Source organism: Danio rerio, chromosome 2 (assembly GCF_049306965.1).
Source record: "Danio rerio strain Tuebingen ecotype United States chromosome 2, GRCz12tu, whole genome shotgun sequence".
NCBI classification, from domain to species: Eukaryota; Metazoa; Chordata; class Actinopteri; order Cypriniformes; family Danionidae; genus Danio; species Danio rerio.
Window position 1 is genome coordinate 53,373,562 of NC_133177.1, and position 16,449 is coordinate 53,390,010.

The 16,449-nt window shown below is 37.3% G+C and overlaps 1 protein-coding gene across 2 annotated transcripts in view; it reads right to left on the reverse strand.

Annotated features, from left to right (window-relative positions):
* The window catches only part of si:ch211-106n13.3, a 65,913-nt gene that overhangs the window by 18,396 nt on the left and 31,068 nt on the right, over positions 1 to 16,449 (reverse strand). Inside the window, exons 15-18 of one of the 2 annotated variants that reach the window (XM_073919404.1) lie at positions 13,298 to 13,342; positions 11,844 to 11,897; positions 968 to 1,021; positions 632 to 685 (exon numbers count right to left, since the gene is read on the reverse strand). In XM_073919404.1, the coding sequence (XP_073775505.1) occupies positions 632 to 685; positions 968 to 1,021; positions 11,844 to 11,897; positions 13,298 to 13,342 (207 nt within the window). The remainder of the gene's footprint in view (positions 1 to 631; positions 686 to 967; positions 1,022 to 11,843; positions 11,898 to 13,297; positions 13,343 to 16,449) is intronic. The other variant, NM_001045014.1, reaches the window with a different exon arrangement.

Consider the following 16,449-nt stretch of genomic DNA (forward strand, 5'->3'; position numbering starts at 1 on the left):
TCCTATAGCTGTATCAGCCAATAAAATAGCAACTTTTATTTTCTGTTAGTTTTAGTACACTACAGTAGTAACTACAGAAGAATCAAGCTTTAAATAGAAACAATTTCAAAATGCTTCTTTGAAATTTTTAAGCAAAGTGCTAACGGTCTAATCCGATTCAATGATGTATGCTAAGCTAAGCTAAAATTGCTCTCTCTAGACCCTGAGATCGGCTGAATGTATTAAAAAATGGTAAAACTCATCTGTTTACCTCTAAGGGAGTTGTAGAGTCTATGCAGTGTTCCTTAAATGTGTAAGGTGGTGCACATGGTTAAATAAGATTGACAACAATTTCAACTATATTAAATACATTCTCTTACTTTCAATTGCAGGTCTACATTAAATGATCATAATCTCAAATCTACTTTTTTTTTTTGAATCTGTTAAATCTTGGCCCACAACCAGAACTTACAGTATGTAAAATAAATGAAAGGTTACGGAACATTATGACTTAATGAAGGCTTAATATAGCATCTGCTATTCAAAGCTATTTCCTGAAGTTGTTAGAGAAAGCGCCAGGTATGCCACTAAAGAAGGTCATATCATATTTTAGGACTTTATGTGTGGAAATCCCCCTCCCAAACTCACTCACTTTAACACCAGGTGGTCCAGGAAGGCCGTCTTGTCCGCGAGACCCAGAATTCCCCTGTCAACAAATAACAGCTTCATGACATTTGAGTAATGTGTTACTGTATATAGTGTGATCACTTGACTTATGTATGAGCTGATGTAGAAAAACACACATTCCTGTATAAATTAAGTGATATTTTGGGCTTCCTTACACAGTTTATTTGGATAAGACAGTGGAGAGAATAGGCAGGCAAGCAGAAAAGGCTATATTTATTACTGGATATATTTACTTCACTTTGGAAAATAAATGAAAAATAGAAAACTTAAAAACTACACATAATTGGTAGGAATAACTTACCTTTGCTCCAGGGGGACCTTGAATGCCAGGTGGGCCAACTGGGCCGGGTGGTCCCTAAAAGACATATGAAGACGTTTTTATTAAGAAATTCTACAATAACACAAATATTGGTCATTGGTCATAATTTTTAAGGTACAATTCTCGCTATTAATAAACTATTAACCAAGACTTTTAGCTCTATAAACTATCAATTAGCTGCTTCTTAATAGTCAGTAAGCTAGTAGTTGGGTTAAAGTATTGTGTAGGATTATGTAGAATAAAATCGCTTTTCTCTTGCTTGCCTTTTTGTGTGTTTTTTGGCTTGTGTTGTGAGTTATTATGTTAATGTGACTTTAGAGCTTGATTTTGTTCTCCTTATAGTTTTGGTCGCTGTTACTGTCTTGTACTGTATACGTGTATTTGTTCGAATTCCCCTGGGAATTGAGGAGTTTAGATGTCACGTGACATACACCTCAACACGCAGAAAACTCCACTCTCTAAACACACTAGTTTAGAAATGAGTACCACACACTGTAAGATTTCTACGTATATTTTGTTAGAAAAGTAGTATTAGATATAGCGTGCAAACCAGTGGTGTAGTCCTTGCCATATGCACGTACTGTATACTATGCTTACTTTTTTCCACAAGCTGTTTGGGTATTACCACTTTTGATGATCAATAATTGCCTAAACCCTCGGTATACTCACTTGTTTTTCTGATTAAACATCCCTAATTTACGTGTATTCACGTCCCCTTTAACTGTCTGCCAAATGTTTATTTAACTCGCATCTTAATTTGTTGCAATTGGTGCACTTTTGTTTAATTTGCGCCATTCCCCACCCCCTGACGACCACAGTAACTGTAAGAAAATTTCGTGAGAGTTTTTCGAAGACCCCGACAAGTCAACTGAAAGATGTCTTGCTGAAACGTTCAGGTAAATTTATAAAACAGAATGGGCGTGGCTTTAGCCCTTCTACCTTTCTATTCAGTACCCTTAAAAGTTTTGTGATTTAGCTCATGAACTGTACACTATATGGTCGCCATTGTAATTATATAATAAAAAGAGTATAATTCCAGCTTCAGTCCCCTTTAAATTTGATATGAAAACGGCGGCAGACTTCCGCCGCTCCGTTTTCAGCTCGTTTTTCATTTAATTAACAAACCACCATATATATATATATATATATATATATATATATATATATATATATATATATATATATATATATATATAAACAAATTTTTCTTTGTTTAATCCAAAAGGATCTAATCCTGATCTGCCCTAAAATGAAAATCTTAAAATCGTCCCTGTAAACAGTAGTTCATATTTGTCTTAATCGTGCCTACTGCTACAGGGAATGACACTATTTTTAACCCTAAAAACGATAAGGCAAAGACTATACTCTTAAATCGCGTAACAATATGTGATTTAAAAGGGTAACTACTAGTATATAATAGCGACAACAGAAGAAAGACTCCTAATAGCTTGGTTTAAAACAAGCATGCACGAATGTGACAATCAAAAATAATGGCTGATTGATGTTTAAAAGAACCTATTAAATGTAAAGTTTAAGCCAGTAAAGAAAGGAAAGTAAGTTAAAAAGCTGTCTTTCAATGTATGCACAGGCCCTATTGAGTTAACTTCAATAAAAGTTAACTAAATTGTTGTAACTATCTTGATTTACTCTTTCTTCAACATTAAAATGATTAAATAATCTACATACTGTATACATACAGCCAATCTCAGAGTCTGTTGCGGGCACTATTAGCTGTATACACTGTTAGACATTTCTGTAAATTACACAGTTATTTACTGTATTTCACCCAGTATAATACTGCAAATTCCTTTTACAGTAAATAACTGTATTTACCGTTGCATTATGGGAATTCAGTGTGACGTCGAACAACATATACAGCGATGTACTGTATTTGTAAAAATTTGTGTATTATACTGTATTTTCCACAACTGCTTCGACGCCACCTTGCGGCAATTCGACTACTCTGCACCACATTTTGCCTGAGGAACCTGGAGCAATTCTGGAGGACAATTTATTAGCGTGCCTGACGAACATGCTGGATTTAACAAACTTTACTCTGGTAAGCTGAGGCAGTGTTTCATTTTACAGAATGTTTTGTGGACGAGAATAGATCAAAGTAATGTATAAAGTTGGCTAATATTATTTTCTCTGGCTTGGAGTTATTTTGCCCATTTGAGAAATATATCATCTATTAAGATTTTTTTTCCTTCATTTAGTTTATTACATTAACACTACTATTACTTTAAATAAGACTGTTTATGACTATTAGCTAGTGTTCTCGTCATATCTTTTTATTTATTTACATAGGAACCGGTGTTGCAGCGGGTTTTGGTTTAGGAGGGAACCAGAGGTATGCAGACAGTTTTGGAGGACACTTAGCACGAGACAACGGTCCGGCAGAGAGTATTTTCCCCCAGAAGAATATGAATGAAAGACCAACAAATAATCCAGGTAAAAGCGCGTCTGTCTGTGCTGACAACACTCGACATTGATTTGAGCACCTCTATAACTTGGTTAGCATTTGTTTGCCCGGCGACATTGAATGAAGCGATCCTAAAATGGTAACGTTAGCTAAACTGGGCTAAGTTTACACCGAATTGGACTCAAACTCATTTTAACGTGCAACGTTTAACTTATATTGATTTATACTATATATATTAGCTGTTGTGAACTTATTTTTCTCTGGTTTAGAGTAACTTATATCGTTAGTTTGAGAAAATAACTTCGCGACGTAACCTTTAATAACGTTAACGTAAATCTATACAATATGCATAGAGGTAAAGTTGGTTTTATATTCGCACATTCGTTCATTTAGAAGTCTCTATACTGTTTACCATGTTACTTTAAATATTCGATCAGAATTAGCATGCCAGTATGACTTGAAATCAACATTAACATTGTTTATTTGACCTTGAGCATGTTGTACTTTGATAGTCATTGGCTGCTAATATGATTTCGCTATTTAGAGTTGCAAATAATACTTTTATGAAATTAAATTATTAAGGGGGAAGTCTGAATCTGCTAAAATAAAACCAACTTTACCTTTATACATTATGCTAATAACCACCTTTTGGCTATTTATTGTTTGCTAATTTTTTTTTTATTATTTTATCACAACTCTTGACATTTGGTTTAACATAATTGTTACCATTATATTTTTTTCTGTTTAGATATGGCACTGACACAGCAGCAGGTTTTGGCTGAAGAAGAAAACAGCATTTCGGAGGAACATCTTGATCAGCACAGCCTTATGCTTAAAAATAAGCAAGACCAGTAAGCAACCAAGGTAAACTAATAAAAAAAAAAGTTGTGTGGAGGTTGTGGATTGTAGCAAGGTATTCTTATCTGTATTTTTGGCTTTTTTATAGTTTCAATATAGAATACTGGGAACTTGCCTGTGCAAACTGGACCTCATACAACAGTAAGTACTGTACATTTATTTGTTTCTCAATATAGTAATGTTACTTTTAATACAAAATGTGTCACATGTTTAGTTGCTAGCTAAATAAAAGATTTGTTTCCCTTTTTAATAAACCATTTAGTAGGTTTTTTTTCATCTTTGTTTATAATATTTTTGAGCAGATTGAGGTCTGTCATGGGTCAGACATTTCGTAATATAATAATTATTATTGGGATACATGCATTTGTCTATGTATTAAAAGTCTTTTTCCCCATTTCATGTTGCCTAATTTTTTTTTTTGTATAAATAATTCCAGAGGATGAAACAAAATGCACAGCAACAACCAGAGTGAGCCAGAAGAAGGCAGGAGAAGTAATGAAGAGAATGACAACCATGAACAACAGTGTGTTATCCTTCTTTCACCAGCTAACTGAGAACTTGGATTAGGTGAGACACTCTCAATAGTTGTATCAGTATTCAGTCTGTTTTAGTTTATTAGGAATACATAAAACAAATTGTCTAATCTGTCCTGCAGTTAATCAACCCATCATAAATGCTACAATGTTTTTGTAAAACCTTGTTGGGGAAAAAAAATAACAGGACATTCTGGTTAGTTATCTTTTAAACATGGTAGTGAGCAGGTTTTGAGCAGGAGCCAGTTGCTCAGTACCAACTGAAAACTAGCCCAACCCAGCTGCCATGCTTCAAAATAATTAACCAGTATATGATTTATTTTTTTTTAAACAAGCTTCTTCTATGCTCATGTTAGTCTGTTTCTCCTTATCCAGAGTTCTTCATAATCCTGGACTGGGCCAAATCCTGACCAGATGCTGTGGTGGTCATGGAGGAGTGAATCCTAAAAGACACACGTGATCAATGCGTTTCCGCATTGATCCAATGGGCCAGCCTGACCACCCGCTGGTGAACTTTCAAGCCTCCGGTGCCTAGACTGCGGCCTTGCACAAGTTTGGCTAGAGGAGAACTGGTCTTGCCCAACTGAGCCTGGTTTCACTCAAGGGCTTTTATTCTACACTTTCGTCAGTTAGTGAAGTTTGTTCCATGCCACTGTCGCCACTTGTTCACTTGGCTTCGATTGGTGGATCGGTGGATTTGCTCTTCAGTGTTTGGACTTTCAGCAGTAACATTTACTGCTTCAATTCTGAAAACTGGACTGAAGCAGCTTCAATTTACAAGAACTTCTATGTTAAGCTGCTTTGACATCATTGATCTACAGTGTAAAAGTGCAATAGAACTAAAGATGAATTGCATTTGAACATGTGAATTCAGACCTTGTTGATCATTTGACACCAGAATTTGTAATATTTTAAAGTTGGGTTGTTTCTGAGTCGGCTAATAGTTACAAATATTTATTTTTCCAAAAATATGCAATTCAGACGTTTAAATTATTAATGTACATGTATGTTCTAGTGCTTTGTGTAATTTATTTATTTTTAATCTGTTGATTTTAATGCTTAATGTAATTTTCACACATTTTCCTTAAATGCTTTAAGCATTATTAATGTTTTAAAGAATGGAATATTTTGTAATTGTGTCTGGTTTAATGTCAGTAGTACATAGTACAATTGGGTTTTTTTTTCTCTCAACAATATGCAGGTCAGACACTTAAATTAGTTTTGTACATGTATGTTCATGTGCTTTGTCGTTTTCACTGTTTTTTTTTTCTTAAAATAAAATATTTTGAATGATTGAGATGTAATGTTTTTACACATTTTTCTTAAATGTTTTAAGCATCTCCAATGTTTTAAATAGTGTTTATTTTGTTAATATTTTGTAATTGTGTTTTTTTATGTCAAAAGTATTAAAATAATATTAATAAAATTATATTATAAAATATTTAAGACAAAATTAAAAAGTTTACAGTAGCTAACTGTTTACTTAGGTTTTTACAGTAGTTAACCATTTTCAGACACTACGGTAACCTGCTGTAAATGGATTTACGGTTGTATACTGTAAATCTCAAATACAGTAACTTACTGGCAACAGTGTTGCCAGTAAGTTACTGTAAAAACCCTTTGAAATGTCTAACAGTGTATAAATCATTAAATAGGATTAGACTATTAGCAAACCCCTTTAAAACGAAAAAAAAAAAAAATTCTTTTAAATGAATAGTTTTCCCAAAAAATTACAATTGTCATCATCATCATCATCATCAAAATAAATTAAAAAAAAAAAAATATATATATATATATATATATATATATTTACATTTACATTTAGTCATTTAGCAGACGCTTTTATCCAAAGCGACTTACAAATGAGGACAAGGAAGCAATTTACACAACTAAGAGCAACAATGAATAAGTACTAAAGGCAAGTTTCAGGTCTGTAAAGTCTAAGAAGGGAAGTGTTAGTAGTTTTTTTTTTTTTTTGTACAATTAGTGTGATATTCAAAGAGGCAACTGCAGATTAGGAAGTGAAGTGGAGACTAAATAGTTGAGTTTTTAGTCGTTTCTTGAAAATAGCGAGTGACTCTGCTGTTCTGATGCAGTTAGGGAGTTCATTCCACCAACTGGGCAGATTGAGCGTGAGCGTTCGCGAAAGTGATTTTTTCCCTCTTTGGGATGGAAGCACGAGGCGACGTTCATTCACAGAACGCAAGTTTCTGGAGGGCACATAGATCTGCAGAAGTGAGTGCAGATAAGAAGGTGCTAGGCCAGAAGTCACTTTGTAGGCAAACATCAGAGTTTTGAATTTGATGCGAGCAGCAACTGGCAGCCAGTGCAAACGGACTAGCAGCGGAGTGACATGTGCTCGTTTAGGTTCATTGAAGACAACCCGTGCTGCTGCATTCTGGAGCAGTTGAAGAGGCTTGATAGAGTTAGCTGGAAGCCCAGCTAGTAGAGAGTTGCAGTAATCCAGTTTGGAGAGAACAAGAGCTTGAACAAGGAGTTGAGCTGCATGTTCAGATAAGAAGGGTCGGATCTTTCTGATGTTATAGAGTGCAAATCTGCACGATCGAGCAGTTCTAGAAATGTGGTCAGAGAAGTTTAGTTGGTCATCAATCGTTACTCCAAGGCTTTTCACCATTTTGGATGCAGTAATGGTTGCCCCATCCATCTGGATTGAAAAGTTATGGTGTAGAGTCGGGTTGGCAGAAACTACAAGCATTTCCGTTTTTGCGAGGTTCAGCTGAAGATGATGATCTTTCATCCAGTGTGAAATATCCAACAGGCAGGCTGAGATACGAGCTGGAACGGAGGGATCATCAGGATGAAAAGAGAGGTATAGCTGGGTGTCATCAGCATAGCAGTGGTAGGAGAATCCATGTCTCTGGATGACTGGTCCTAGAGATGATGTGTAGATGGAGAAGAGAAGTGGCCCAAGAACAGAGCCTTGAGGTACCCCAGTGTTTAGATGCTGTAGGTTGGACACCTCTCCCTTCCAAGACACCCTGAATGACCTGTCAGAGAGGTAAGATCTGAACCATTGTATAACAGTGCCCGCAACGCCCAGTGACTCGAGCGTAGATAGCAGGATCTGGTGGTTGACAGTGTCAAAAGCAGCTGACAAGTCCAGCAAAATAAGGACTGATGATTTAGAGTCTGCTTTAGCCAGTCTGAGATCCTCCACGACCGAGAGCAGGGCAGTCTCAGTTGAGTGGCCTTTCTTAAAGCCGGATTGCTTGTTGTCCATGAGATTGTTTTGAGTAAGAAAGTCCAGGACTTGATTGAACACTACTTTCTCCAGAATCTTGGCCATGAATGGAAGCAGGGATACTGGTCTGTAGTTTTCAAGTAGCGTATGGTCCAGGTTGGGTTTCTTTAGCAGTGGGGTTACCCTAGCCTGCTTAAATGTAGTGGGGAATAAACCAGAGTCAAGAGATGTGTAAATTATGTGAGTCAGTGTTGGTATGACTGCAGGAGAGATGGCTTGCAAGAGATGAGAGGGAATGGGATCGAGTGGACAGGTGGTTGCATGGCTAGATAGCACAAGTTTGGACACCTCAGACTCAATATATATATATAGCTAATGTATCAAATAAACATTGACTTTCGTCGTTTCTTTGCCTACTTTCATTTAAAATTTAAATGAAAAATGGGTCGGGTGTTATAGTACACCACTTTTTTTTAGGACTACACCACTGGTGCAAACGCTGAAGATGTTTATTTTCTATTAGATAGTTTAGAGGGTAAATTTCAGCTAGCTTTGGGGTTTTTGTTCTATTGTTATACAGTAACTGATCTATTTTCTTTTGTGAGATTCCAACTTGTAGATAATATTTAGCTGTTTGACTTTTCACTTTTGAAAATAAATTCCTTTACTTCACTTCAAATTTTCCTCTTTAACCCCTAAAGATAAACTTTAAAGTCATAACACTAATAAACAGCAAATATCTTAATAATAAGTGGGTAATTAGCCAGTTGTTAATAGCGGCAGCTGGTACTTAAACTAAAGTGTTTAGTTAAGCATATTAAAACCCACTCAAAAAATAATCACAATTTATTTAAATGTACAATTCATGCTATAAACAAACCATTGACTAGGACTTTCAGCTCAATATATGACTAATTAGCAGCTTATTAATAATCAGTAATGTAGACTTGCACAATATGCACCACTTCTCAAAAATGATAGAGCACTACACTTTTTTTGTTGAAAATAAGCTCATTTTACAACTCGTCTAGAGTTAAACTGTTGAATTGTACCATTTTTAAAATCAATTAAATCAAAATTTTTGCTTGGCAGGAGCAATTTTAGCTTAGCTTGGCATACATCATTGAATCAGATTAGACCGTTAGCAAATTGCTCCCGTTAGACCCTTTTATTGCCTGAATATATCCAAAAATAGTAAAAATCTATGTTTTTTTAAGACATTTTTATAAACAATTCTACCAATAACACAAATATTGGTTTTATTTTAAAATACAATTCTCCCTATTAATAAACTATTACCTAAGAGGTTAGCTCAATAAACTACTAATTAACAGCTTATTAATAATTAGTAAGGTAGTAGTTGTGTTTTTGTACAGTATTGGGTAGGGTTAGTGATGTAGAATAAGATCATACTTTATCCAACACCATCATCAAATTTGCAGATGACACCACAGTGATTGGTCTAATCAGCAACAATGATGAGACGGCCTACAGGGAGGAGATACAGCATCTGGACACTTGGTGCACTGACAATAATCTGCTCCTTAACACCAACAAGACCAAGGAGCTCATTGTGGACTTCAGAAAGGGACGAACAGGCTCACATGATCCCGTCCACATCAATGGGATGGCCGTTGAGCCTGTCTCATCCTTTAAGTTCCTGGGGACCCACATCTCAAAGGACCTTTCCTGGTCCACCAACACCTCCAGCCTGATCAAGAAGGCTCACCAGCACCTATTCTTCTTAAGGCAACTGAAGAAGAACCAGCTTTCATCAGCCGTCTTGGAGAACTTCTACCGCTGCACAATAGAGAGCATCCTGACAAACTGTGTCACAGTCTGGTATGGAAGCTGCTCTATTGCTGAGCGTAAGGAACTGCAGCGGGTGGTGAAAACTGCCCAACGCATCACAGGGACCACACTGCCAGCCATAGAGGACATCCAGAAGAAACACTGTTTGCGCCGAGCACGCAGTATTCTGAAGGACACCTTTCACCCCGCTCACAGACAGTTTCCTCTTCTGCCCTCCGACAGGCGCTTCAGGCTCCCCCGGACAAAAACCAGCAGACTGAGGAACAGCTTTTCCCCCAGAGCTGTCTCCCTCCTGAACTCTGCCCCCCACTGACACTTTTGCCCCCCCAATACACCCCCCACTCTCCTCTAACTTAAACTCCTCGCAATAACTGCACTGTTTAACATTTGCACGTTTAAAATTTGCACATTCACTGCACCACATTGAACTGTTTACTTATTGAACTGTGCATACCCACTGCATATGTGCATTTGTAATTATGTACACACCCACTATACATATACACTTGTAATCATGCTTATTTATCTGCATACTACTGATTATTAATAGCAACCTGTACATATATTCATATATTGTAACATATACACTTGTAATCATGTTTATCTATCACTGTACATATATTCAGATATTGTAACATATACACTTGTAATCATGTTTATCTATCTGCACACTACTAATTATTAATAGCAACCTGCACATATATTCATATATTGTAAATCTGTTCATAGCTCATCCAACCTGTATATAATGTTCATAGTACATCCATCTGTAAATATCACCATAGTTTTCTATAACTGCACTTTATAACTTATTCCTGTATCCTGCACTTGCTGCTATTGCACTGCTGGTTAGACTTAAACTGCATTTCGTTGCATTGTACTTGTACATGTGTAATGACAATAAAGTAGAATCTAATCTAATCTAATCTAAAATAAGTGCTAATAAACAGTTAATATCTTAATAATAGGCTGGTAAAATGGTGTGAATTGATAGACTTGAACTAACGTGTACCGAAAATATAAAATATAAACAAATTCTGTGCTAAATCATTTAATTTGCCAAATCCCTTCCATCAACAACTTTATATATGAATATTTTAACATTTATCTACCTATGCCAGTACCTACACCTGTGCCTACATACCCAAGACATTCATAGGTACGTTATTCAGAAAGTTTAAACAATGTGGTACAAACCAAACTACTCTGGAGTCTGGTAACATTAACCAATGACGTGTGTTTGGGTCACATTTTACCTTTAAAAAATAAATCATGAACAACTGTTGCTGGAAACGTCGTTTCACACCACCACAGACCAAAGGTGTTCTGGGTGGTTGACAAGTTTATGCTCTGCGGTTGGTAAAGTATTACGTGTAGGTTTCTATATGTTGTTTGGACCTTCAAGGTGGTTGTAAGGTGGCTATAAAACAGCACCACCAAGTTGCTATGATACTCTGGTTCTTAGATAAGGTCTAAATTTTATTATAATACAATCTGAGGCTGGCGTCACAGTGGCGCAATGGATAGCATTATCGCCTCACAGCAAGAAGATTGTTGGTTCAAGCCCCAGCTGGGTCAGCTGGCATTTCTGTGTGGAGTTTCCCCGTGTTCACGTGGGTTTCCTCCGTGTGCTCTGGTTTCCCCCACAGTTCAAAGACATGCGCTATAGGTGAATTGAATAAGCTAAATTGGCCTTAGCCTATGTGTGTGAATGCAAGAGTGTATGGGTGTTTTCCAGTGTTGGGTTAGGGTTAGAAGGGCATCCGCTGCCTAAAACATATGCTGGATAAGTTGGCGGTTCATTCCACTGTGGCGACCCTTGATTAATAAAGGTCAAAAAAGAAAATGGATGAATGAATGAACAATCTTAAGCCGAGTAAGAGCTACATGATTTTGTTTGTAAATGATTATGATGGACATCTTGCCCAAAATGACAAGATAACTAATCCGTGATGGATTATAACATTGTAGTTTAGCACTGAGCCACAAAACCACATTAAAAAGCACACAACTGTTTAACTTTTGAGATACCTGTGGTCCTATTGGTCCAGTAAAACCTGCTGGTCCAGACAAGCCTCGCTCACCCTGTCAAAGTAAAAGTTATACATACAGTAGTCAGCAATTGAAATTAATCCAAAAATTTGTCCTAAAACAACCTAGTTTAAAAAAAAATTACCATAGTAATTTTTAGTAAATGGCTTTTGTACTATAGTAAACTATATAATATTATATTAGTTTATAATATTATAAATGTATTTGTTTAGTATACATATTTTCAACTCTTTGAATGCAATTGTAGTATAAACTATACTGAAGTGACAAACTAAAATACGGTAGTAGTTTTTACCACAGTAAACTGTGGTGTATTGCAGTATAATATGCACTATAGTTTTGGAAAACTAAAGTAGTGTGTCATTTGTTTATATTACTACAGTTGTGTTACCATAAATACTACAGAATCAGTACAACAGATCAATTCAAGTACTTGTCTGTAGTATTGCATCGTTTTACTATAAATTAGTATTGTATTTTTTACAGTGGAAAGAATAAATATTGTTCAAAACACATTTTTGTATTAGAAAGGTTTGATTAAATGCTTTAATTCACTTCAGATGTTGACTAGAGTATATAACATAGCATATAAAAGAACTAACTATATAAAAGACTCCAAATTGAAAATTCTCAATTTATCAGGATTTACTTAGTTTATTACACATGTGTCAAACTCAGTTCCTGGAGTCCATAACTCTGCACAGTTTAGTTCCGACCCTGATTAAACAAACCTGATCAAACCAATTGAATGCTTTAGACTTGTTTTCACATAGTTAGTTAGCTAGATGCTTCTGGGGAGTTAGATTTAGTTTGGGTTTTGTTCTTTTCATTTCTTTAGCGCCGCCCGCGTCCCTTCTGCCAGCTCTCTTGTTTTTCCCGTCTTTATTTGTCTCAGTGTTGTACATATTATAAATAGTATATTTTTGCCTTACTTACTTTTTCTTTATTTTTGATTAATTCGTTGTTGTTGTTCACTTTGGGATTGTAAATAAAAGCACACATTTTTTGGCATTACGTTGGTTGTCTTTCCACTCATTCACTGTTTATATAAATATATTTTAATTAAATAAATGTCAAACCCCACAACCCTCGACTAACATCAGGGCTTTGTAACAGATGCCTACAGATAATTGTGTTGAAGCAGGGCAGAAACTAAACTGTGCAGAGCTGCGGCCCTCCAGAGTTTGACACCCCTGGATTATTAGATATGGATTTGAGTAAAATGCTAATGTTTGTTTCATTCTAAATGTATAAGAGCAATTCATCCCAAATTCAATTACAAATATTATCATGTAGAAAGTTGAAAACTGATCATTTTCTGCTAGTTTTTTTAATGGTATTGCAATTAAAGACATCCTGTACATAATTATTAAGCAATATTAACAGCAATTGTATGTATACTTAATATTTTCAGTTATATTTTGGGTTCTTACTTGAGCTCCAGCAGGCCCCATCTCTCCAGGAAGCCCTCGTATACCCTAAAACCACAAACACACACTTTAAGTACAGTTTTGAATCCCATAATACTTTCCCGATTGCACAAAATAAAACGTCAAATTACCATCAAATATCAACAATGTCTTGTCAGTTTTTAACTTTTTGATCTAGTGGCAAACTTGTTAAAATTTGTACACTTTAAAACCCATAAAGTTAAGGTAACTCAAACCATTTAAGTTCAAAAATTAATCCTAATGAGTACTGTGAACTTACCCATTTGCAAAAACAAGTTGAGTACAGTAAAATCCAATGAATGAAGAGAACTCAAACCAACTGAGTACTGTAAAACCCAGTGGACCAAACTGTTTCAGGAAACCGATTGCAACAAACCATTTGAGTTAAAAAAAAAACCTTATCTATATGAGTACAGTGAACTCACTCCATTTAAGTTGAAGTAATGAGGTATTTAATTAACTCATTACCTTTAACACTGAGTTCAAAACTCTTTTCAAATGAGTAGAGTTAACTTTCAGTCAATTCTGAGTTAACTACCCTCATTTCATTTGATAAAGTTGACTGCTGGGTTTTACAGTGTACGATCTCATTTGTACATTTTAGTATGATTTGCTTATCCCTCAATGACGGTGTCACGGATGTACATGTGTGCGCACTTCTTGTGCTGTCTGTGTTGTTGTCACGCGCTTATGTTTTGCCTTCTACACGTGCGTTGTTGTGGCGTGTCAGCATTATTGCGGTTACGTGGTTTATCAGCTGTTCTGATTAGCCGCCCAGCTGTGGTTAATTACCACAGACATATCTGACCGCCAGTCCTTTGTTACATTGTCAGTTTGTTATTGTTTGTTCTTGCTCTGAATATCTGGTCTGTTTGACTAGTTATCGGCTGACCTCATGGCTCACGTTTTGCCATGTCTTGTGATCTTTTGTTTACACTGTTTTTGGACTCTATTGCTCTATCATTTTTAACCGCCACTCAATAAACACACTTGCATCTTGGATTCATCTCAGTTGTTTTGTTATTTTCGTGAGCGTGACAGATGTTTGGGTTTAGGGGTGGGGTTTGGTGCCATGCCTACTTAAAAAAAGCTTACTTTTTCATTAGACTGAACTCGTTAATTGAATTAGCCACTAAACTGACTAAACATACAAAACACTGCATCTGGATGAATCGTCGACCCAGTCTGAGGTCAAGAGCACTCTGAAGCAGGTTTTCATTCAGGATGTCTCTGTACATTGCATTCATCTTTTCCTCTATCTTAACTAGTCTTCCAGTTTCTGCTGGTGAAAAAAATCCCCACAACATAATGCCGCCACCACCATGCTTCACTGTTGGTATGCTATTAGCCTGGTGATGAACGGTGCCTTTTTTTCTCCAAACGTAATGCCTGGCATTTAGTTCAAAGAGTTCAATTTGAGTCTCATCAGACCAGAGAATAGTTTCTTTTTTTCTGAGAGTCCTTCAGATGTCTTTTGGCAAATTCCAGGCAAGGAGTGGCTTCCGTCTGGCCACTCTACCATACAGGCCTGATTGATGGATTGCTGTACAGATGGTTGTCCTCCTGTAAGGTTCTCCTCTCTCCACAGAAGAACGCTGGAGCTCAGACAGAGTGACCATCGGGTTATTGATCACCTTCCTGACTAAGGCCCCTGCTCACTCATCTTACACTGAAAAAAATGATGTCTGCAAAACTGTTGCAAACAATTTAGTTGTGTTGAATTTAAACAAACAAATTTAATTTAATTTGTTTTTTTAAATTCAGCCCTTAACGTAAAAAAATTAGTAAATCAAAGGAGTCATCTCTGAATAATTTTTTTCAGTGTAGATGGCCGGCCAGCTTTAGGAAGAGTCCTGGATGTTCAAACATCTTCAACTTACGGATGATGGAGGCCACTGTGGTCATTGGAACTTTCAGAGCAGCAGAAATGATTCTGTAACCTTCCCCAGCCTTGTGCCTTGAGACAATCCTGTCTCGTAGGTATACAGACAATTCCTTTGTCTTCATGCTTGGTTTGTGCTTTGACATGCACTGTCAACCCTGGCACCTTATATAGCAACCCGGGCTCATTGTGGAAACGTCCCGGGAGGTACGTATTCGAGCGTTTTTTTTTGTTTTCACAGATCCGCGAGAGGCCGCTGTGCGCACTTTTTCGCGTCTGGGGCGGGCGCCTCTTGGGACCGCGTGCCGTTCGCGCCCGAGCCGTTCTCGCGCGAATAGCCGCCGGATCAGAAAAAAAAAAAAGCAAAAGCCCCCGTCTTCGATTTCGACCGCGTTTTCGGATCCCGCCGCGTTCTCGCCCTTATTTTCCGGATTCCGTTTTTCGTCTTACCTGATTTCCGGAACTCGCCGTTCCCCGGACTCGATCCCGGTCCACCGCGGCCGGCTCCGGCTCGTCCTCCTCCTCCGGGGCCTCCGCTCCACCGACGCAACGCTGTGAGCTAGGCGGACGAACTGATTGCGTCGGGAAAGCCCTCCACTCGGAGGCGAGCCGTCGGCCGGCGAGCGCGAAAAGGAGGGCCGGAGCGGCGCCACACCGCCCCGCGGCGTTCGCTCGAAAAAAACCAAACGCGGCCTTTACGTACCTCTGGCCACGTAAATCGCGGTCTCCAGAAACGTTCGCGGGGCTACGTTTCCTCATCAATCATGTCCAATCAACTGAATTGACCACAGGTGAACTCCAATGAAGCTGCTGAAACATCTGAAGAATGATCAGTGGAAACTGAATGTACCTGAGTTCAATTTAGAGCTTCACAACAAAGGCTGTGAATACTGATGTACATGTGATTTTTCAGGTTTTTTATTTTTAATAATTAATCTTTTTTCACATTGTCATTATCGGGTATTGTGTGCAGAGTTTCGAGGAAATGGATGAATTTAATCCATTTTGGAATATAACTGTAACATAGAAAAATGTGGCAAAAGTGAGGCGCTATATGAATACTTTCCGGATGCACTGTAGTTACATTTCCTTGTGAGATCAGGCTGAAATACACATTAACAAAGGGTCCTCTATTAAACACTGCACATTTAACAACCTCTATTGCCTGTTTACATACCATTGGTGCCTTTCTGTACTATTGCCAAGCCACACGGTTACCATCCATTGAACTGGGAAGCGCCTATTCTTTCAT